The sequence below is a fragment of the Epargyreus clarus genome, unplaced genomic scaffold (assembly GCF_041222505.1).
Source record: "Epargyreus clarus isolate Ecla_fem2 unplaced genomic scaffold, WU_Ecla_fem_2.2 ptg000027l, whole genome shotgun sequence".
NCBI lineage: Eukaryota > Metazoa > Arthropoda > Insecta > Lepidoptera > Hesperiidae > Epargyreus > Epargyreus clarus.
In genome coordinates, this window is record NW_027332234.1 from 12,800,428 (window position 1) to 12,824,404 (window position 23,977).

The following is a 23,977-nucleotide window of genomic DNA, read 5'->3' on the forward strand; positions in this document are numbered from 1 at the left end:
TCATAATCTTGTCTTAATTTTTATTGTAAGGTAGAGACAATGATATTTTATTACCAATCTATGGGTAGAGATGGTAATGTAACTTTCTACAGATTTACAGATGAAGCGTGTATAAAAGACATAAAAATCTCAGTGTAGGAGAAATGCCTACAGTTAAAATAAAGTAGTTACATATCACATTTCCTTAAAAGTAGCAGGTTGTGAATTACAACGTGGGAATGATTCACTCTGAGTCACTGACAGACTAAATAAAAGGGCAGACATATTAACTACAGTTCGTTATCTCACTAATTGGGATGCTGAAACGGCATCTGAGTCCAATGTCACTTAAAACTTATTTAATTTAAACGCACGGGTTGCGTACACAAATATCGGGAATATTGTGGTTCGACTCCGGCGGCACCGCCACACCTATTTCTGCCTCATAACAGCAGTTTTAAGCACTGCTGTGTTCCGTTTTGAAGGGTGTGGTAAGGGAGACATACTTTTCCGAGGCGTTCCAGCTTAGTCCTCAGGGGTAGCGGCGCATCTATGGCCGACCTCAAGTAGGAATATCTAATCCTATCTGGGGTTGATTACAGATGTCCATGGGCGGCAGTAGCCACTTACCATCGGGTGAACTGCATGCATTACCCGATGGTAAGTGACACCTGCCACTCTTGGACTTCTATAATCAACCTCAGATAGAACTAAAGTTCTACCTGAGATCTCAGGCTCTAAGTATACCTAAGGTAGTAAGTAGGTATAATACAAATGTTGCATATTTAATTTAATTTTTAAGTAAAATTATAATTGCTCATTTAATATGTTTTATCTTAAATCGAAAAAATGTTAAGTTATGTGTTGCTGTAAGAATATATATTTTTATTTTTAAACTGACCGCAAGAAGAAATACAGTGCATTGAACTCACTATAAAACATTATTACTCAAATAAGGGCAGTAACCTAATTAAATAATTCAAAATATTCGTAAAAGCCATGTTTGTGGTGAAATTACGAGTAGGTACTTTATATATTTTCAAGACAGGTACTTAATAAATAAAAGACTTGAGTTCGTTTTATTTTGAGTTCCGTTTAGCTCGAGCTTTTCTTATATTCTATGAGATATGTAAAAACGTCTAACTATTGAAGAGGTCTTTCATTTTTTGTGAAATGACTCGTTACGATCCAACATTCCAGAGAGTACCTATAGGTAAAAATTACATTATTAAGTTTGACATTAACTAAGTAACTTAACTAGCTTAACGAGAAAAGACGCGATAGATAGCTAGAAATAACTCTTGAATAAACAAAAAACATAGAAAAACGCAGCAAACCGCAAAAAAGGCGCAACTTTCGTGCTCATTTTTTGTAACAAAACTAAAACGAAGCTATTTTATCGTCGTTCTGTTTTGACGTAACAATTAAGGCTGTACGGTTGCTAAGCGAGCTCAAGGTCGTTACCCCTGACAAACGAAACTTAACTTGACCGCGTATTACAATGCGATTTTTAAAAACATTAAAATAAATAAGAGAAGAGAACCTTTCGTGCACAAACAACTTATTTCTACACCGGTTCGCGCGTCCTTGTCGCGCGCGTCGGCTGCGGTGTGTTAGAGCGGGACGGCACGACAAGGTCACTGGTCAGCCGTTCTCTCAGACAGCGGGGCGCGGGAGGGGCGCGCGCGCAGACGGTAATGGCGGCGGCGGCGTGACGTCACGCCAGGTCATGCTAACCTGCGATGCGTAAGAAAACTGGATGCACGCGTTGCAATGATTGCAACTTACTTCACATGTGAATAAATTAAAAAGGTAAATAGCCGAGCGGACAGCCACGCTTACGTGTAACAACTTACGGTGTTTTGTTCGCTAGATTGATGCCCTATTATGTTGAAAGGGAGCGAACTAGTGCTCGAAGCGGAAATGTTCTAATGTTGTAACGCGCTACCGGAGTTTTTTTAATGATTTATGTTTATGCAAGCTGATTACCATCAGATTTTTTGTTCCTGTTGTCTGTTTATGAATATCTTGCTGTACTTATTAGATTCTTTAGTATTAAAATCCTATGCTTTAAGTGTAGGTTTACATGCATATTCGATTTAATTTATTTTTAATAGGAATCTTATATGATTCGATTACTACAAATAAATTATAATAATTAATCTACTGACATAGCTTGGATAAAACGTTAAAAGTTAAGTTATACTTACATTACAGCTGTTTTTTTATCGTGGGGGAAAGCTCCCGGATAGCACATTGAGCTCTATTATCGCCAGAAGAGCTTTGCTACAAAACTATTTCAATTTCAACATAATTTAAATTTAAAATAAAGGAATTAATTTCCAAGAACCCAAAACATTAACAATAAATATTATTCGTTTTATAAAGTTTATACGTTCCTGTAAAGATTTTTTGTGTTATCCAAAAGCTAGTGAAATAAGGCCAACTTAACCCATTTTAGCCAAAAAGTGTATTATTACCTGAATTCAATCGGGGTTAAAAATAAGTATGTATTTTTTCGAAATGTTAAATGTCGTAACAGAACTTTATTACAGTTTTTATACTGTTTTATCTTTAAATAACCCTAGATTCTTAGTAATTACTAAAGTTTAGTTATAGAATATATAAACTATTTAAACTATGTATTTTAAATGTTGGTTTTCTCTATTAAGCTATATTATTATTAAAATTTTGGAAGCTTTATTGAGAAGCTACTAAAATTTTACGAAAACCTGTTCGCTTAAAAGATGAAAATTTTAACGTTCATTTTTAATAGAATATAAGGAGCAAACAATTTTCTTAATTAACTCGGTCAAGTTCCTGAAGCTTCAACCTTTTCTCTGAAAGTATAGAAAGGGCTTAACAGGAATTCTCGGTTGCGTGGGATCTCATAAAATTGTAATGTTCTTAAAATCCCCTCAAAGGATTCCAGTAATTGGTACTTTACTCGTGCCTAACGGAATTTTATCTTATTTCCGACGGCTTTGACGAGTGAATGAAAACATTTATTTTTATTTAAAAAAGACTTAGAAAGTAATTATTTACTGCTAGCTGCTAATGAGTGCTATCCATTTATCGGCCTTATTTATCTTTCTCTTAAATCATTAGTTCAATATAATATAATATATAATGCCCATTCAACTCTCGAAATTGAAAAAAAAATCGAGTTGCCGCTTCGTTCATACTACTTAGCAGCAGAAAGCAGCAGAAATAGAACATAAATCGTATTTCGGTTTATTTGCGCGAAGCCGCTGAGGGCGGATTGTCACGCGGCCAAAATGTATAATTAGATGTCAAATTCCACTCTGAACATATTCGAGCCACTTGATTTGGTTGCGCAATGCGTGAATTTGATAAGCCATTTATTTCACAACGATAAATTTATTAACGCAGCAGTCGTGGTCTTTTGCAAGCTGAGTGGTGGAAATTTCGTGGTTAAATGGCACTACCGTTACGCCTGTTTCTGCCTTATACCTTTGTTCTGGTTTAAAACCTATGTTTTTTTTTTATAATAAAGGAGTAGCAGACGAGCATGCAGTCCACCTGATGATAAGTGGCTACTGCAGCCCATGGACATCTGTAATTAACCCCAGATGGGATTAGATATTCCTACCTGAGGTCGACCACTGATGCGCCGCTAACCCTGAGGACTAAGCTGGAACGCCTAGGAGAAAAGTATGTCTCCCTTAACACACCCTTCAAAACACAGCAGTGCTTAACACTGCTGTTATTAGGCAGAAATAGGTGTGGCGGTGGTGCCGCTGGAGTCGAACCACAAAGGGTTCTACCGCCTTTATAATTCATGTGGTGAGAGTGAGATATGACCGTTCCAACTTAGTCTTTAGAAGCAAATTAGCAACGCATCTGTTTCCGAACTCATGTAATGTAGAACTGTTATCCTATCTAGCATTGATACGTATACACGTCCACGGACAGCAGTTCCCACCACAGACTTAGATATTTTCCGCTACGCGTGTTGCCACTTAGCATAGAAATCATCATCATCATCTTACAAAGCTGATAATAATTTAGTTACCATAAGTTTTATGGCTGCATTTGTTGAGACGTTTAGAATGATAGTGACGAAAACGAAATACAAATGCTGTGTTTTACTGGTACTGGGTCCATCTTTTTACTACCTTTTTCTACAGATTATCGGGCCATTTATCCAGAGAACCTCTCGTTCTTTTGTTTCTGGATATCAATTGATCAAGAACATAAGAAAAGGTTTGGTTTTGTTCAACAATAAAAACGATTATACTATACGCTTGAACTGGTAGCTTCAGCGATTAAGTCGTGGACTGAAAAAAGGTGCACGGCGACTATTTACTAGCCTATGTATCTATACAGACTCGTAGACAATCAACTGTTGACGGATTTTTTGTCGCTGATACAACAAATTGAAGGGCTGAGACGTATCGGTAAGAAATTGCTCTATGGGTACCATAGCGATAAAATGGTAGCCTACGGAACTATCGCTCAAGGGATAGTTGCTAATGGACGGTTCGGAATGGGAAGAATAATTAAAATTCATGTTATAAGAATTACAGAAAAAAATACGTATGGCACTCGGAGACTGCCGCGGTAAAGCTATTGCATAGCATTTTTTATCAACTTATGCAATTACAATTATATATTTATTTTATTTATGCAGTATGCAAAAAGTCATTAACCCGTCAACTGGCGTGTGCGCCCCGGGGCGCACAGATCGCTACTAAAAAGTATCACCGCTGTGCCGGTCGGAGTGGGGGGTGTTAGGTTTTTTTCGTTACGGAATTTCTGGATTCAGTCTCCACGCTCAAGGCCCGCGATAGAAGATATGCAATAGCTTAACAATGTTTTTTTTTCTGTATCGTCATCGGAAAAAATAAGAAATACTCAAGTAAACTTTCAACTAAAATACGAGTGCTTGAAGCGTAGAGATAATTATCTTTTTATTTTTACGCTGCTCTAAGTTTTTTTCCTTTATAAAAACAGTTCCATATTGTGTATAAATACGTAATAATTACTTGATTTATACTGTTTTCAAATGCTGGCTTCCCATTTTAAGATAAGATTGCTAATAATTCTTTGTAATCGCAAAAATGTGAGATGAAACTGGTCAGAAATAATAATTTCCGAACACAAAAAATACGTGAATTCATTTTTAAAGTGTGAATTAATAAAAACAAAATAGATTCACAGCTTGATAATTAAATTAAAAATTAAATTTGTTAGGTCATAAGATAGTCATTTGTTTTGAAACCTATTAATATGAAAATCAAACAGAGCTCTGGAGGCTTTCTAGAATTTTTCCTTTGTTGTGCCATCGCACATTTTACGCTCTTGTATAGGATACAGATTTACTAGACACCATGATAAAGATGGAAGTGGCACATTATGCTAATGATATTTACTCTGCACACTCATCATATTATTATGATGCCAATAAATCCCGATCCTCCACACGTGTAAAAACCAACATACCCTGACCTAGTTGACCCAAATAGAGCGTTACAGACCATGACGCGGGTATCATTTTGTGAATGCCACCAGAATTTACGAGAGAATAACAGCTTTACAAACCTTTGTGTTGTTCAAAGGATTTATTCATTACATTTAAAACGGCTGTATGGTTCAATTAACCTTTGCTCGACGAAAGGAATCTTTACCACTAGACTGTATGGCCGAATTAACCTTTGCCATTTTCTAACGTAAGTATAAAGAATGAGGAAGGAAGTCGATGAATAAAAAGTACGTATGAGATACGCTTGAAAGGGTTTTATAGAAAACATTTTATTTATTTCAGGAAGGTATTACGTGTACTAGGGAATTGTATACTATGAATGTATGTAGGGTCAGAATTTGTTATGTCTGAGTTCTATAACCTTTGCAATGTTATGAAAATGAAATTGAGCCCCGAAAGTCAATTGAAACTGACAAAGCCTATCATGAAATTTATGTAACATTCATGAAGCACTACTAAAATATCGATATCAAGTGAGTGTGCCGTTGTAAACGAAACCCTAGAAACTATTTCCGTTTTATGTACTACGAACTAGAAGCACATAGCGTACGTATATAGCTCTCAGCGCTTTCCTCGCCCGCTCCCCTACAGGGGGTGGGTAGGGAATAATAACTTTAGCTACGCGCCAGCATGGAAATGAAAAATGTCATGAGTTGCCTCCCGGGGTGAATGTTTTCACCTGCGTGGATGTGGGTTCTGGCTGTCAATAGCAGGCAGATAAGCAGGAACGTGTGCGGTCCTATAAATACAAGTATTACTTCGACCACAGTTCGATACATGTGTAGGTGGGAAGCTTCGCTGTGAGAGTAATGATTCTGGATAATTCAATTAAATAAATAACTTTGGTAGTGTCAATTCTGCCCAATTCAATGTAAGTCCGTTAATTGTAAACATTGATGTTAATCAATCTGTATCTATCATAATTCGAAATTTGATTATTTTGTTTGACAAAAATCGACCTTTGACCTTTGGCAGACAAAAACTTTAATATTGGTTTATTTTTAACGGGCGTTAGTCATTTAGCGTTCTTTTAAAACGATGGATTGTAATGCAAATTGTGTGGAAACTGTATTTGAAAAGGCGGCGGCCACTTATTCCCGCTTAACATCTGCGGGACAAGGATGTGGCTGAAAAACAGCGCTGCACGGAACCCGGACTCTGTGTCAGCAAACGCTGAGCCACCTCCTTTTGCCTCTACAATCTTATGTTTGTTACTTTTTTGTAAATCTTAATTGTAATTCTTATTGTATTGTATATTGAGGCAATAAAGTATTATATTATTATTATTATGGATTGTAACATTGTTCCTTTGGAAAACAAGAATATATCGAAGTACTTTCACAATTTGCCTTCCTACACGAAGTAATTTTGGCCACGGATGACATTATCTGCTTTATTTAGATGTATTCGTACACGAGGCGTGTATTTCAGTTGCGGAGTCGTCAAGTCGCTGAATGAGCGTGAGGATGAAGGTACTCAGTGAGTGATGTATAATAAGTCTTTGGAAATCCGGTTTTCTTTGCAATTTTACATGTAAGACCATAGATATGGAAGCGTAGCGAAAAAAAACTAAGTCGATGTGTAAGACTTATTTATGCATGGTAGCGGTATGACCTGGACAATCATTTGAATTTTTTGAAAAACTATTTGTCGCAAATGGACGTAGTAAATTGCCATTGAAATTATACATACCCATAACTTTGTCCATTAGCGTGATTGATTTTTGAGTAGGTGTTCGCTAGTGGCAAATGTTATGAAAGGTAGTCATGCTTGGTGGAGCATATTGATTTCATAAAGTTACAGATGCTATGTTCTGTTAATGAAATTCTAGAATTAGAGATCTAGAAATAGATTCCATTTCCAGTCTTTCATTTACTTCTGCCGTACAACCTAAGAACCTTTACATTAAATTCCCACTGACTAAATTTATATGAAATTAAGAATAGTTGAATCGAGATGCAGCCCTTTTTAGCCAAGGATCTCTATCCCTATTTAGAATGGTTGGGTACAATACATCACGCCATTCTTGTGTAGATACTACTAGGATAGGAACTATCCTTAGGGGTAGGGGTGTATGGTCTACCGTAGGTAGGAATCTAATTTTATCTGGGGCTAATTACAGATGTCCATGGGCGGCATTAGCCACTTATCATCAGATGGACTGTATGCGTGTCCTCTATTCCTGAATTATATTATTTAAGAAAACTAGATCTTTTCACATGACTTCGATCGAAAATCGAAGAGTTCGAGAGTCTTGTGCAATAATTTCACTTGTCGATTTAAAGAACCAGACGCTTTAAACAAGTTTTTAGTCAAAACCTGATTAGGCATTGCCAAGAACAATAGCGTGCATTTCATTATGAACAAATTGAAGTCGGCGTGTTGAGTGAACGAACTTGATAATGAACGGCACGTGTATCTGATCCTTATACGGCTTCGGCAGACGTCAGCCATTCGTAGACACTTTACTGGTAATCGTGCGAGTGCTTGATCTGTTGTTGCTATCTGACATGTGTATTATTTAGCTAGTCTAGCCTTTCGATTGTTAATTATAAGTTGCAATCAGCGATCAGGACTGCCTTAAGGTAATCTCTTGCTCACTTTTTGTTCTCTGAATAAAAATAACATTAGTGTGTACTTAACAATAAAAAAGATGGTAAAACTAGCATGGTTCGACCGGGGAAGTACCACAGCTACACCTACAAAGACGTTGATTGTCTAGTCATCAGGAGTGACAACGCATCTGTAATCGGCTTCAGGTGAAGTATAGTCCGCTTAAACTGCTAGTCCGCTCTGAATATAGAAATGAAACACGTTGCCATAGCAAATTGTATGACTACACCTGCTCGCAACAACTTCAGAGCGGACTAGCAGTTTGGTGATAACTATACATAGAGTTGCTTACAGATATAAATTGCAGTGACCACTTATCATCATGTGTATTGTAGACCAGGCAACTTCAATCAAGTATTTTTTATTTCGCTTTGCATCCTAACTAGTATACCAGCGAGGCCAAAATATTTGTTTAAAAAAACTCAGTACTAAATACAACCCATACTAATTAGGCTTCATAAATTTGTAAGGTCAGGTAACGACAGCGTTCAGCTTTTATTTTAATAAATTATAATATTATTTTAATAATTAAGATGTTATTTAAATTATTACCTGACTGGATAAGATCATAAGACATATAGATGTGGCTGAGGCATCACCGCCACACCTAATTCTGACTTATAACAACAGTGTTAATGAAATGAAAATGAAATGAAATGAAAATTATTTATTGCCAGAATGTAGTAATGGTAAATGGTGACAAATATTTTATATGTTCTTACATTCTACTATAAAAATAGTGTGCAATGTCAAGTTCATAATACAGTAATAATTTTTAGTTAATTTAGTCAATTATGTATATTAATGTCAAATATGTTTAATTTAATTAAATTTATTTAAATAACATGAAAAAAGTATGTATGTCAATATAGCAACTGATTATTTTCCTTATGTGCAAAGTATTCGCCCAAGTCGTAAAAACATTTAAGTATTGTTTTGATGTGTTTTGGAAGATTTTTACCATTAGCTTGTATCTATGTATGTACGTATGTATTTATGTAACGGAATTTTTGAACTCGTTTTTTACCTACATTGAACGGTCAGATTAATATAAAATTTGGAACAATTATCAATAACTAATGACAATAAAAGATTTTAATAATTTTATTCATTTCTCCTCATCGGGATCGTCAGGAGTCAGGGAATTAACGATTTTCCTTGTGCGATTTTAGCGTGGTTTTTAGTTTTTAAACTATAATTATTTTGGTAAGGAAAAGATACGAGGCGTTCTGGTTTAGTAGTCAGGGGCAGCATATACGTATTTATGGCCTGGTTCAGGTAGAGCTATAATTCTATCTAGGGTTGATTACTCACAGTAGTCCAGGACAGGAGTATGGTCATTTGTTACTTCTATAACATATAGACTTCCATTTGTCCGTATATGAAGTAATCTTTTATCGCTCTTTCGTCCGACAGCCTAATTTATTTCGGATAGAGATAACCATTTGATTTTTTGTATTTTAATGTATCCAATAAGCATATCAATATTATTTTGTCTAATTCACGTAGTATTAAAAAGAATATGCGTATTACATTAGTATTCACAGATAATTGTTTATAATAATACTATTAAATAAAATATTGTTTGGGTTACATATGGCTTTCACGCAGTGTATCTCAATTAAGTATTGGAGCAAATTTGGTGTTCAAAAGACTATTATCTTCTTCTCGTAGAACATCGATTTACATGCTTACAGACGATAAGAGCGGTAGTGACCACCTTATATCACGTGAGATTATTTGCTACTTCTTTTAGGTTCTAATGTATCTAGAAATCGGGTATAAATATTGTAAAATGAATTTCTAGCAAGATATATTTGGTAAAAACTTATATTAGCTTAGCCTGCTCTATTATGTTTCCATTTACAACTTGAACCAGAATTGGCGAATAAAATAGATTAATTTATTGACCAGCCCGAGTCTTAAGTAGAATTGTTTTTAATAAAGCACACCTGTTTTATCGAGTGCTCATAAAATCCAAATTCTACGATCCACCTTCCACATTCCTACAAAACAAAAACCTGTCAGGCAAGTGAGTTTCGGTGCAAACATTTTGCACCACTAGGACGCAAATAAATGGTACGAGACGTGTCACCAGCCTGTTTACCATACATTACCTCGTTCATCGAGGCCGCCGGAGACAGATCTTTGTGAAAGTGTCAATGAACTACGCGAAACTGACACTCATATGGTCGACTCACATTTATTAGCAAATTTCATACTCAGCGGTTTTGCTGACAATCAATCGATAATCAATAATTTGCATGTCACAAGCGCCGGACGCCGTTACAACTAATTTACGAGAGCTCGCAGGAAGATTACAGGCGATAAAAGATAACTCAATAATCATTGAAAACAGAGTCATATAAGGTTGATCTTCCATGGGCTACTATCGTGAGCGATAATAAGATATCTTCTCGCTTAAGCTACTGAGTAGTCGGTTAACCCGCTGTCGCTTGAGCGTCCAATTTGTTTTTTATTTTATTTTATAGTTAATACTAGTGAATGGCTACTTGATGGAAGGTATCAATACTTTGTTTTAATGTAGCTTTTGCAACATAATACACATTATGCTATTAAATACATAACGATATTATAATATTGCGTCAGATGATAGGTAAAATGTTCTACTTTCTATATAAAGGTTATTTTCGATAAGATTCCACTGTGTATTTATTATGACGGTATTGGAATATCACTAAATATTATTTACTCCGACGCGCGACAGCTCCCACTAGTTGATAAGGCGACTACTATACGAGCATAATAACAATGTTGTAAGAATTATCAAATAGTAGGTAACATTAATCAATAAGTATAATCTAAGTAGGTGCGTACTGAATGTACTGGGTACAGTTATTAATACAATCATCTAACCTATTTGACTTCACTGCAAGGACTTTCTTGACTTTCTTCCAACTTGTCAGATCCTTTGTTAACGGGAATTATTAATAGTATTACAGTAACAAAGAGTGTTTTTATTTATTTATTTAAGATTTGCTTCAACATGTGCGTTACATTTTGTACATTTCGATATTTTACCTATTTGAGAAAGCGTTTGAACGCTGAATGTGTCTGCGTCCTCACAAAGACCGGTTTGAATGTGCGCGATATTTTCAGTGTCCATTCTTGGCACCGGCACCCCGCAGCGCGCCGTGTATCGCTGCAATACTAAACTTGTTTTAAAAATTAATTCAAATTTCCAATTCCTATGACGGATCGCTCAGTGTTGTTTTGATTCTACGGAGGTCGAAGACCAACCAGATTCTATTATCTTTTTAGATACGCACCCAACTTCATGAATACTGTGTTTTCCTGCTATCTGATTTACATCTTACATTGTAGATCGGACGGACATTCATCTTTTTCAACAGCAACTTTAAAATGTGTTAATGGCTTCGCCTCTCATGTTTTTACAGGCGTTATCTTGTTCTGTGATTAATGTGGAGAATAAACAGATACCTAATAGAATTTTGCTAAATTTTCGAATTGAAAAATCTTTACGCTAAAGTCAGCGTATTTAACGTCTTTACAATAGTCTGGTCTAAGCATGACATCATTTTCTTTGAACAATAACATTAATTCCGTGAAGTAGGTATTAGCTTAACACTAAAACTAAAACACTGGCCTGCTTGTCGCCCTCACGTCTATAAACAAGTAATACGAGTAGGTAGATTACCTATTCTGCCAGACTGTTACTAGGCAAGAATCATTTACACCGGCCGAGTTGTGTGTAAACAAGGCACAAATGTTTGCTCCGTTTTGAAGTGCCTCTTCAATCCGGTCGGGCTATACCTACCACACCGAGTGTGAATGTTACGCGACAAAAATGAAAATACCGAGAATGAGTTGCAGTGAGAGCGGCATGATGGGAATTTAAATTGGTCGTTTGCTTACTTGAACATAGACACACGTTCATATGTTCGCATGCGAATTGCAGGCTCACGAGTACTGTCAGCATACTAATTAGGGTCTATTTTTAAAATCAGCTTATTTTGTAGCGTTGCAAATCGCGATGTTGACCTCAAATTTTGGGATCACCGTTGTGTCGAACATTGCAGACGAAGACGTGACGAATAGGTTTACTTCCATTACCTTTTTTAACCTCATATCCTATCTTTGTATTTATTATTAGGTATATTAAAAAGTAAATTGAAATACAATTTTTTCGTTCAAGTTTGTTATAAATGTAGAACTATATAAATTAAAACGAAACGATACGATTACGCATTAAAATCTAGAAAGAACCTGTTTTCTATTAGAAATAGGTATATTGTTATTTAAGAAAAAATAATGTAGGTGTAAGAAAATTTCCTAAAGGTCGGAGGCAAAAATAACTTTCTACTCTTCTTTCTATTTTTATAATGAAGACATATCATAATAATTCAGGATTTCATAGTTGTAGTGAAGGAGACACTGAAGAGTAAGTTACATTTGGAACGCCTTAGGTATATACTATAACTAATTTTTTACCTCATCACACCTGCAAACTGTGTGCCGAGTACAGCAACACGAGACTGCTGAATAAGGTAGAGATTTGCGATTGGGCATTTGCGATTTCTACCTCATTCAACTTTAAATTTATTTTCAAGAAAAATGACTTAAGATATGTTATTTAATATTAAATAAAATTATTTGTCTGTAACATTTTTCTAATTACTATTTTTCTAAATAAATTCAGGTACCTATATGTACGCAATACTTAATTCTAAAACTAGAATTGTTTTAATAATTTAGTTATGAACTTATATCTGTTTTTTACTTATGGAGTAGAGCCACATGCGACTAGGGGTCCGGGATTGAAATCCCGACACGCAAACGTATTTTTAAATTAAACACAAAATACTAATCAATGATTAGTGTCATTGCATACTAATAAAATTCAGTGTGTCCTTTAGCAAACATGTCCTAAAGTTTTCCATAATTTCACAAAGTTTTGTAAAGTCTGCCAATCCACACCTAGCTAACATGTAGAACTTTGATCTTCTTACTCTGAAAGCCATTGAGGAATCCCAGCAGTGGGATAATAGTCCACGCGAAAGTCGCGTACTCAAACTAGCGGACAACTATAGTCCGCACCAAACTGATAGTCCGCTCTGAAGTTGTTGCGAGCAGGTATAGTCAATAGTCATATGGTATGGTATGCTATGGCGACGCTATTCATTTCTATATTAAGAGCGGACTAGCAGTGTTACGCGGACTATATCAATAGTGAATAAGTCTGTTTACAAACTGGTTCTGCGTATAAACATCGAATCTTATTAACATTGCGGTTTTATTGCCAACGGATATCAACTTTGAATTGATCTTTTTGTCATAAATACTATTCTGAAGCTTATAGCACGTAAAGTAATACCTAACTGCGAGGAAAATTGTGTTTTTAGTTTTGTATTTTAACATAATATGTACATAGGTGAATATTTTTTTACTTGTTTGGTAATAATCAAAGCCTTGGATAAAATGTGTCATTAGATATAATAAAAATTTAATAGGTAATAGCAAAAGTTAAAAAGTCTATTCCATAAGGTATTCTTTTTTATTATTATTCAGTAACTTTTCAAAGTAATTGTTAGTTTAACCATATTTCTATGACTTTCGTATCTGTAAATAAAGTTTTATCAATAATACGCTTAGTAAATAACAGTTGCATATACATGGGCGAGGTTCCTTTGGCATTTAAAAAATATCGCTTTCTACACTTACAACGTACAAGGTGTTGCAGTTTCTGACAACTCAATGAAATACATAGATAATTTGACGAGCTTCCGTGTATGGCGCAGGTATCGCCCCCGCAGCTCTGTGCACAAATTAAAATATTTAATGTACCTACATACTTAAATAAAAAGCTTACTGTTAAGTCCTCTAAAACATTAAAGTTTCTCTATAAAATGCATAAAATATGAATTGTATTGATGTAATTAATTCAATGTCTAGTGGACTTTACTTAACTCTGTTTGAAGGACCGTAGTGCCAATCACTTGGATCTGTATTACCTACTATCTAAGAATTTACCATAGAATAGTAGGTTACTCACTCCTAACAAGAAAATGTAACCAATTTTGACAATTAACATTGCCACTGTCATCTATTGTCGTGTTTGAAAAACATTAATAAATGTAGTTGAGCATTTACGAATGAAACGATATTTCTCTAGAATTGTTCTTTGATTTCGTGTTTTTGTATCACTTATGACACATGGTCAGCCATTTAATGGCTTCCTTCAATTACAAAACGGTGAGATGTCTATGAAATTTACGAACGAATGATTATATTTGTTTAATTTTTCCTACGTAATTATGTATTTACTTCATACTCATTCTTGACAATTACTTACCTAATTATTAATGAAAGTAAAAAATAATATTGTGTTTTATTCGTAATTTAATAAAAGGTCTCGGTATATAGTATTTTTAGGAAACATTAAATGTCTCTATCTATAATCAAGTATGTATGTTCATTATTAATTCGCGAACTAGACTGGGCTAGGCCAAATTGACGACCCAATTGGCACGCTGGCGAGACTGTTTGGTGCCAAGGGAAGGGTTTGTTTTTTTTAATGTCACGACTATTTGTGTGAGGATAGTGCAACGTGGTTAGATGTTTGATAACACTGCTAGAAATTTTATTCAACATACGTATTGCATTGTGGAAGGTACCGTGTACAATGGAGATTATGTTCAACTTGAATAATTCATCTTCCAATTTGAATTATCTGATATTCAATTCCATAGAGGCTTTTGTAAGAATATTGAGAGACAAGCGATAAATAAGCGATATAGAACATGGATTAAGGAAGTTATAATTTTTATTGTTTCACCGGGAAAACTTCGGTCTCCCACAAAGCTCCGGGTTAATCCCAAAGTAGCGGCAACAGACAAAGGATTTCGTACTCCCCGTCTCTCTCTTGCAAACACATCCCAATTGACGGTTGAATCGGGTTTTCTTATCTTTGTCCTTCAGTTCGCTCTATTATTCGCGTCTTCCTAAGAGATTACACGCAACCATGTGCCTATCTAACGAATTGTGTGCCTCTAGATAGTTGGCCATAGATAAGTAGGTAAAGACTTCGATGGTAAAGACGTTAAATCGACACAGTTCATCATCGTTATGCCAATTTTTGTGTGTATCAGAAATTGAAAGGTATGCCATTTTACGTAAGCTTGGTCTGCCATTTTCAATTCATATCAGTAAGAATATTGTACAAATTTAATCACTGGTTGACTACTATGCCATTAGTTATATTTATTTCCAGCGGTATATTCCCACGGTTACAAATGTTACAATTATGATAATGTAACATAATATATGTACAATACTAATGCACTGTACATATGCTCTATATTAGTATTCGCAATATTGCTCACAATAAAGTTCTCGACTTTCTCATAAAAGTCAAGGATAAATAGACCACAAAAGGTAGTAAAACCCTTAGTAAGTCAACTGCGTTATCGCCACACCTCTTTCGGTATCATACCTTTTCTTATAAAAGCTGTATAAGAGAAATGCTATGAAATGTTCTTGTTTAGTTCTTAGAGCCTGCAATGTATCTGGGTCCGACTGCAGTTTATATCTAAAGTCATATTTTCAAAATTATTTGTATTGCTTGTCTATTTTTGATGTGAAACATCTATAGCCGCACGTAAAACCGATTTCTGGCGTGGCGACGCATGCCGTGGCCACGCTATACGATGGTATATATATACAGTCTATATGCAGTAGTGTGTACGGTGTGGCGACGCGTCGCCATGCGCATCGTTATCTGGAAAAAAATCGTAATATTTTATTTTATCATTATGACATATTTAGTTCCTATCACAATATGTTCTTTTCTGCATATTACTTTTACAAAATAATGTCGATGTTTCACATCTGCCAGGCGTCCCGTGACGGCTCACATTGTTTTTTTTTTATTTTATTTGTATCAATGTACATAGATGAATAAAATAAGATTGAAAAAACACAGATACCTTAAATTCAGAGACAGACATTTTAATTTCAATTATATTATTGGTAACGTAAATAGGAATGTATCACCGACATAGGACCGAGCCTTCTAAGAAACATGGACACTAAATTACATAAATGCTGTGTTATTGAAACATTCCGAACGAAACATGCAATGATATCGTAATTACAAGTTGCACTAAATGTCAAAATGTGCAACTGAATAGCATCTATATTTCGAATAGCAAAGGGGATATATTTGTGTGGTGTTTTCACGGTACACTTCAATTAGTTAACAGTGAAATGAGTGGGTTGTGAAGACCGAAGGTTACGGTGGGATGGCCTCTGTTTGATGTTGGTGCGACTCTATCATTAATGTCTGAGATATTCTACGTTTAAACCTATTCGTCTGACAGAAAAATCTGAGAGACTGAACACTGAACTGAACAATTTAACCTAAGAATAAATATAACTTGATTTGACGGTGAAGGAAAACTTATTTGTATAAGTGTTCTGTAAAATACTCGTAAGTTTAGTAATGTGCGAAACTTGTATTAATTCCTTCTCACTGTAATGTGCGACCAATAATTAACAGTGCTACAAAAGCTCAATTGGTAATTAATTAAAACCTTACAAAGATAAAAATCTTTATGATTATCGTAATATCCCTGTAATAGGAGTGTACATTGCACACTTTTCAAAATCAACAGAGCATTGAAGTCTAACCTAGATCTTTAGTAAACAAATCCAAAAATATATTTCATTGCACTGAGTGCAGTAGACATAGACATTATTATCGGTCCACTATCAGTTAAGCTATAATGCCTTTATCCAGGCGAGATATGTCAAAAAGCTTAGTTATTGGTAATATATGATATTAACAGCCGAAACAATAAGATAAGCAAAGATAAACTATCGCTCAGTCCACGTGCGGGCCGAAACTTCGAGTAGGTAGGTTTTAGGTGGTAGAACCCTTTGTGGTTCGACTCCGGCGGCACCACCGCCACAGCTATTTCTACCTAATAACTGCAGTGTTAGGTGCTGCTGTGTTCCGGTTTGAAGGGTGTGGTAAGGGAGAAAGACTTTTCCGAGGCATTCCAGCTTAGTCCTCAGGGGTAGCGGCGCATCTGTGGCCGACCTCAGGTAGGAATATCTAATCCTATCTGGGGTTTATTACAGATGTCCATGGGCGGCAATAGCCACTTACCATCAGGTGGACTGCATGCCACGTCTGCTACTCTTATATTATAAAAAAAAAGGTAATGGGTATATCGACAGACATTAGTACATTAGTGCATGTCGGACCCTACGTTAGTCCCACTGCTGGGCACAGGTCATTCCCAACTTAAAATAACAGGCGTGTAGTATTTACGAAATTTTGCTTTAACAATAATTCAAGTCATTATTATATATATGACTAACTTCGAAAGATCGGTGGTGTAGTGTAGTTTAAACCTCAGATACTCGTATGTATAGTCCACGCGAAACTGGTAGTCCGCTCTGAAGTTGTTGCGAGCAGGTGTAGTCATACAATTTGCTATGGCGACGCGACTCATTTCTATATTCAGAGCAGACTAGCAGTTTTACGCGAACTATACAGAGGTACATACTACCTAATCTTTCAAACCACTAAGCTATCACTACTCACTAGTAACTCGACACGCATCAAAGTATATAAAGCGTCCAAGAACACGGAAATCGGTCAAACTTTAATACACAAACACTTAACGACATCAAATGAAAGTGTTTTGCAACGATTCAGAGCTGAAAGCTTTTGAGGCGGTTAAAAGCAGTAGTTAAGCATAACACTTTTAAACGAGCGACTTATTTACCTACAAACGTCATAGTTAATTTTAACTATGACTCCGGAAATTACATAACACTTTCTACACTTATAACCCCACACCATAGATTAGTAAAGATCCTAACAAGAAAATGTAACCAGTTTTGACAATTGAAATTGTCACTGTCATCTATTTTCGTGTTTTGAAAAATATTAAAAAAATGTAGTTTTTAGAGCATTTACGAATGAAACGATATTTCTCCGCACTTTTTCTTCGTTTTCGTGTTTTGCACCACTTAACTGCACATGTCAGCATTGTTCCGTGTAATATACACCATGACAGCCATTAAATGGCTAACATATTGTCAGCCGTTTAAGCCATTTAATGGCTTCCTTCAATAACAAGGCGGTGAGATATATATACTTATCTATGTCCCTACTAGGATTTTACCGTGTCGTGGATATCATCGACACATACGAATACACATAAACCCATACGGATCTCTAAATTCATCATTTAGATATCTGTCTGGCCGGGGATAGAACCTGGAACATGCAAATCGAGCTAGTAAAGCGACCGATCAACCACGTGAACCATGTCTACTTACATGATTCGTCTACGTAAATGATACGTCGTTTTCAAAGAGATTAGGTACGTCTAGATATCATATCGCTCAATAAAATGGAAAGATGTCTAGGTTTTTAAAACGATATGTCACAACGATGAATTGCAGTCTAATTGCGAATATGTCTGTCCATACTCATCACCGAATAAGAAATGTCCTGCTGTGGTTACGTAGAGCTCTGTTTGGCAGCACAATAGAGTTAAATAGGAATGAATAAAGGGGATCCAGGTTAAAAAACAAGTTTTACATGCATTGTATTCATATAGACGTAGCAAACGAGCAAGCGAGTCGAGTGTGATTACTAACCATCAGATGGACTACCTGATGGTAAGTAGTCACACTCGACCCAAATAGATTTAAAATCCTACGTAAGGTTAGCCACAAACGCATTTGTATAAATGTCTCTACCTCACCACACCATTCTTATTAGAACACAGCAACGCTTAACACTGCTGTATTAAAGCAGAAATACGTGTGGCGGTGGTACTCCCTGAGTGCAACCGTTAATTTTTTTTAGGAACAATCAAACCTAAGAAGTATATATGTTTTTATTTAGCAATAGGTGGAGACTAGGTTGTGGATTCGAACCACCTACCACCATTGTATAAAACACACGGTATACATTTCTTACAAATGACTCGTACAGTCGACTTCATGACTAGTAAATATTTTCGTTACAAGACCTTCATATAATAATAGCCTCGTAAAACATTCTGATAGTAGGTATCAATGGTGATAAAGTTGTTTTTTGCGACAATGCCGATAACGGGGTGATTGTTATGCCCGCGGCAGACATAATAATGATAAGAAAATATAGGTATTTTAGATTTTATATTATTATGTATTAATAATCTGATGGAAAAATACCTTTTGCTGGGGGCGGCTATGACGATATCAATGGTACATCCTGCTGATGGCAATAAGGTTTCTTATCACCTATTTTTGCCATAAAAATGTTTATTTGGTAGTTACTGTGTTCGAAATTAAAATCACATTTTTTATTTAATGTAGATTTAATATTTATAATATACCTATTTTAAGTCACATATTCAAAATGAGAATCGCGGTTATGTATTAAATAAGAAATTCAAAAACGTTATCTTGAATTCAACAAAAAATTATAGACCCAGTGTCACTGGGTTTAAAAGTATCGACACTCATTTATGTTAAGATTGAAACAAACAAGCATACATAAATACACTCGAAAAACATAACACTCTTTAACAAAGCTTTGTCTCAGTAAGACAATAATTTACAAACTTAATATAAATAATTCTGTTATTGTGTAAAACGCAGTCGATTAAAAATATCAACTCTTGCTTACCTACTCTTACTACTACTATATTTTTGATATAACTACTGGGAAAAGCTCTGTTTATGTTCCACTTTCGAGTCAGCTCAAGTATCTGTCATTTTTACATGAATGGAGTAGCAAAGTTGCAATTCATCTGATGGTAAGTGGCCACTGCCATTTATACCCAAGTCAATACAGTACCCTTACCAGGAGTTTTAACGTTTTGACAAATATAGTTTTGGTATTTGTTTACGTATTGGCCCATACTATTTCCAAGTTCTTACACAATCCTCTAGGGGCGCTGATTGTAAATTATATGGGCAAATACGTAAACAAATACCAAAACAGTCATATTTGTCAAAACGCAAAAACTCATGGTAAGGGAACAGTAATGAATCGCAAATGCATTGCAACTCCTTAGGTTTAACATGATCTTTCTAGACGAAATATAATTAATTTAATTATGTTTATATACATTAAAGGATTAAACGAATTAATGCCATTATCATGATATATAGTATTTTAATGGTTTTAGCATCCGTGACGTGATAATATCCAAAGTAAAGCTTACCACAGATAACGTTATCACAATTTGATATAGTTATTTAAAGTGCAATAATATTCATTCATATATAACATATAAAATATACATAGATATTATTTAATAAAACAATTCTAATTTTTAACACCGTTTTATTAGCTTTGGTTGTATCTATGTATGTAACGGAATCTTTGAACTCGATTTTTACCCACTTTGAATGGTCCGATTAATTTAAAATTTTGAACAATTATCAGGAACCGATGACAATACATCATTTTAATAATTTAATCCCATTCTCCTCATAAGGATCGTCAGGTATCAGGATTAAAGATTTTCCTTTGCGATATTAGCGTGGTTTTTAGTTTTTAAACTATAATTATTACACGATTGTAGAGTAGGTTTTTGGGTGTATAATATGTATGTCGTTATTGGGCAAGTCTTATAGGCCTAATGGCCTCACGGATGTTAAGATATGAGGTGTCTCTGGATTCGTCTAAATTGTGGGTATGACATAGGCTATATTAATAGGCAGTCGGGTTTTTATGTATATAATTTGAAAACAATGCAATACCCACAAAATAATTAATAACTGTGTATATTTTATGCGTGCCAAGTGTAATATATAAAGTCCTGGACAAATTCAGATGTAGTTTAAGAGAAACAGGACTAAGCATGGTTGTCTATAGAAACTATTAAAATGGAAATGCTTGTTAGCGAGATTTTACCGGGATGTATATGCCAAAGGAACGTGACTCTCCTCCTTACGGCTACTTTTGTCAATTAAGTTAAGTATAACCTAAATAAATAAGATGAAAAATATGCGTGTACGTAAGTTTCTTTCGTCGCTTCTTCTCCATAAACAAAGCTCCTTTACAAAGTTTTAGTAAACTAATTAATTTGTTCCAGAACGAACAAACCTACACAATATCAAACATTTAACTAACAAGGAAATAAAATAACAAATCGGAGTTTTACAATAATATCGCTTGATAATTATCGCAAAGAATGTGAAATTCCAGTAATACTGGCTGACGAGATCCAATGGCGCGTATCTGATGACTAAAGTATGTTGAATCGCAGACATAAACTCAGACGTGTAATTACGCCGCTAGATAAAACTGCTACGTAAATAAATAACCGATCCGTCTGCAGCGATGCGCGTGCGCAGGCTATGTTTGCAATTGGAATGTAGGTATGAAAGATTCTAATAAGACGCGTTGTGTTGATTTATCTTGGAACTTTCTTTGTAATCTTGTTTTATGTCGTCGTCTAGCCATAAATGTCCTACTGCTGGGCTCTTCCTCTAAAAAATGAGAGATTTGGTTTCACCAAGTTGGTAAAGTGCGTATTATATAAAGTTCGCGTGAATGTTTCCCACAATAGTTTTCTTTATCTTTAACCAAATGATATAATATGCACTATAATTTTAAAAATCAAGACGCCTCTGATTCAAATTTAAAGACTCAGATTCCGAAGCCAAATTTCAAATCGCTAAGCTATCACTGCTATAATAGGTGAACATAATGGTTATAGTTGTAGTATGAATGAAATGTAACAAGTATGTCAGAAATCATTAAATTATGATTCAATGAATAAATAAACTTTTGCAATTTGATTTGCAATTTTCTATTTTCCGTTTTTCACAGTTTAATACAAAACCTCGTAAATCGCTATCTCACGAAGGTTAAACCCTATGTCATAGTTAATTCATGTGGTGTCGAACGGGTAATAATTAACTACGTGTAAGTAGAATCGTGAGAGGTGGAACGCCACTCGCGTAACAATCGAGCAGATGTTTGCATCGTGGCGTGACGATTAACTAATTTCTAAGGATTTAGCGACACTGTATGCAAATGTAGCGGACAAGGCTGTAATTAGTATGCACTAGAAAATAGGGTTTTGTTCAACTCTCAAATTGATTTTGAGCATTTTCAGCATTTAGTATTATAAATCATAAGTATAAAATGCGTATTATTGGAAATATACTTTATGTTGCTACCTATTTTTATATTAATTAGTAGTTTTATAAAACCATTTCATTGTGTTAAGGAAGTGAATCAATAATGGCTATAATGAAATCATGTGAAAAGCCAGAAGGAGCAACATGTCTGAGATCAAAGTCAGGTAGAGCTTCATAAGTTTTAGTTTTAACGAAAATACAGTTATGAATGGGCTATATTGACCACGAAAAGTCATGTTGTATTCAAGAAAATATTCTGTTAGAATAATTAGAAACTGTCTGCTCTTGTCACATCTTTCTCATAAAGGATAGCGGCTATGTAGAGACTGTTTAATTCTTATTGGAATATTTCAACAGTGTAGAGGCGTTGAATCAGATTCCGCTAAGAAAGTTTATTATTACTATCTGCAAACATAAGGTAAATAAAAACTTATGCAGAATATAATCATGCGATATATGTTAATTACTGCCATAACAAATAATGTAGAGCCATTTTTCATTGTTTCCAATTCTATCTTAGGACTTGGTTCAGTTAAATTGTTTCAATGCGTTGTACAAACATGTTTCAGACCTATGTAGATAATATTTATCTATAAGTATAATATAGAGTTGGACTATATTGGCCAGTAAACTTACCTGTTTCCTCTTGACAGGGAGTTGTTGCTTAGCAATAAGCGGTGTAGGGGCCACGAGCGGCACGTCGCGCTCGGCCACGCCGTCCAGCAGCGCGGCGCACTTTTCCCGGTCGGGTTCCTCGTCTGCCACCAGCAGGAACCGTCGCCAGCGCGACGAGTCGAAGCCCCAGTGGCACGTGCGGTGCTCCGTGGCGTGCGAGTGGCACACGAACCGGCGCGGCGAGTATACCGCGCGACATTCCACACACTGCACTAGTCCCAGATCCGGCGAGCACACCCCGCGCGCGCCCCCGAAGCACTCGTGGTACACGCGGAAGCCGTGCAGCTTGCGCACCGCCGACGCGGGCGCGTGCAGCAGCGCCGCGCACAGCCGCTCCGCGTCCGTCTGCGTGATCAGCCCGCACGACGGCGCCGAGCGCGGCAGCACGCCCGTCGACTTCAGCTCGTGCAGCTGCTCCGGCGTGCACCGCGAGCAGTAGATCTGCAGCTCGTCGCACACGCGATTGATCTGCTCCAACGTGAAGTCCGTCAGCACCGAGGTGAGGATCTGCGGCAGACACAGGCGCCGCTCGCCGCCCACGCTGAAGCAGGAGATGGGCTCGCCCTCTAGCGCGGTCTCGCCGCGCTCGCCCAGCACGGGGTCGGCGGCCAGCAGGATGGGCGGCGCGGCGGGCGGCGGCGGCGGCGGCGGCGCGGCGGCCGGCCCGGCGCGGCCGCAGCCCGGGCCCTGCAGGCTCCGCGGCGCGCTCGCCTGGTACGTCTTCAGCACGGAGGTGATGTGCGGCGTCACTATATCCATGGTCGCTCCCGTCGCTCGCCGCCTGCGCGCGAGGGGCGCATGTCACGGCCTACACCCGACTACCGCGCGCGGCCCCGCGACCGCACGACGCGCTCCGGCCGCGATCCGAACATGTCTGCCGAGCGAGGCGAGGCGAGCCACCGCGACGGCCCGGCCGAGCGCGCCGCGCCGGCGTCCCCGCCCCGTCGCCGCACACGGAACCGTGCAAAAATACTCGCCGATTCCTTCTCATCACCCGGTCGGATCTCCTATCCGGCCGTCCCGGGCGGCCGTTCGACTCCACTCGCGGATCCGGCG

The 23,977-nt window shown here is 36.8% G+C and overlaps 1 protein-coding gene across 1 annotated transcript in view; it reads right to left on the reverse strand.

Moving 5' to 3' along the window:
* Snoo (Sno oncogene) overlaps positions 1 to 23,696 on the reverse strand; it is a 101,350-nt gene extending 77,654 nt beyond the window's left edge. The window contains exon 1 of the mRNA XM_073088832.1: positions 22,883 to 23,696. Within this exon, the coding sequence (XP_072944933.1) occupies positions 22,883 to 23,680 (798 nt within the window). The 5' untranslated portion in view covers positions 23,681 to 23,696. The remainder of the gene's footprint in view (positions 1 to 22,882) is intronic.
* Between the last annotated feature and the right edge of the window lie 281 nt (positions 23,697 to 23,977).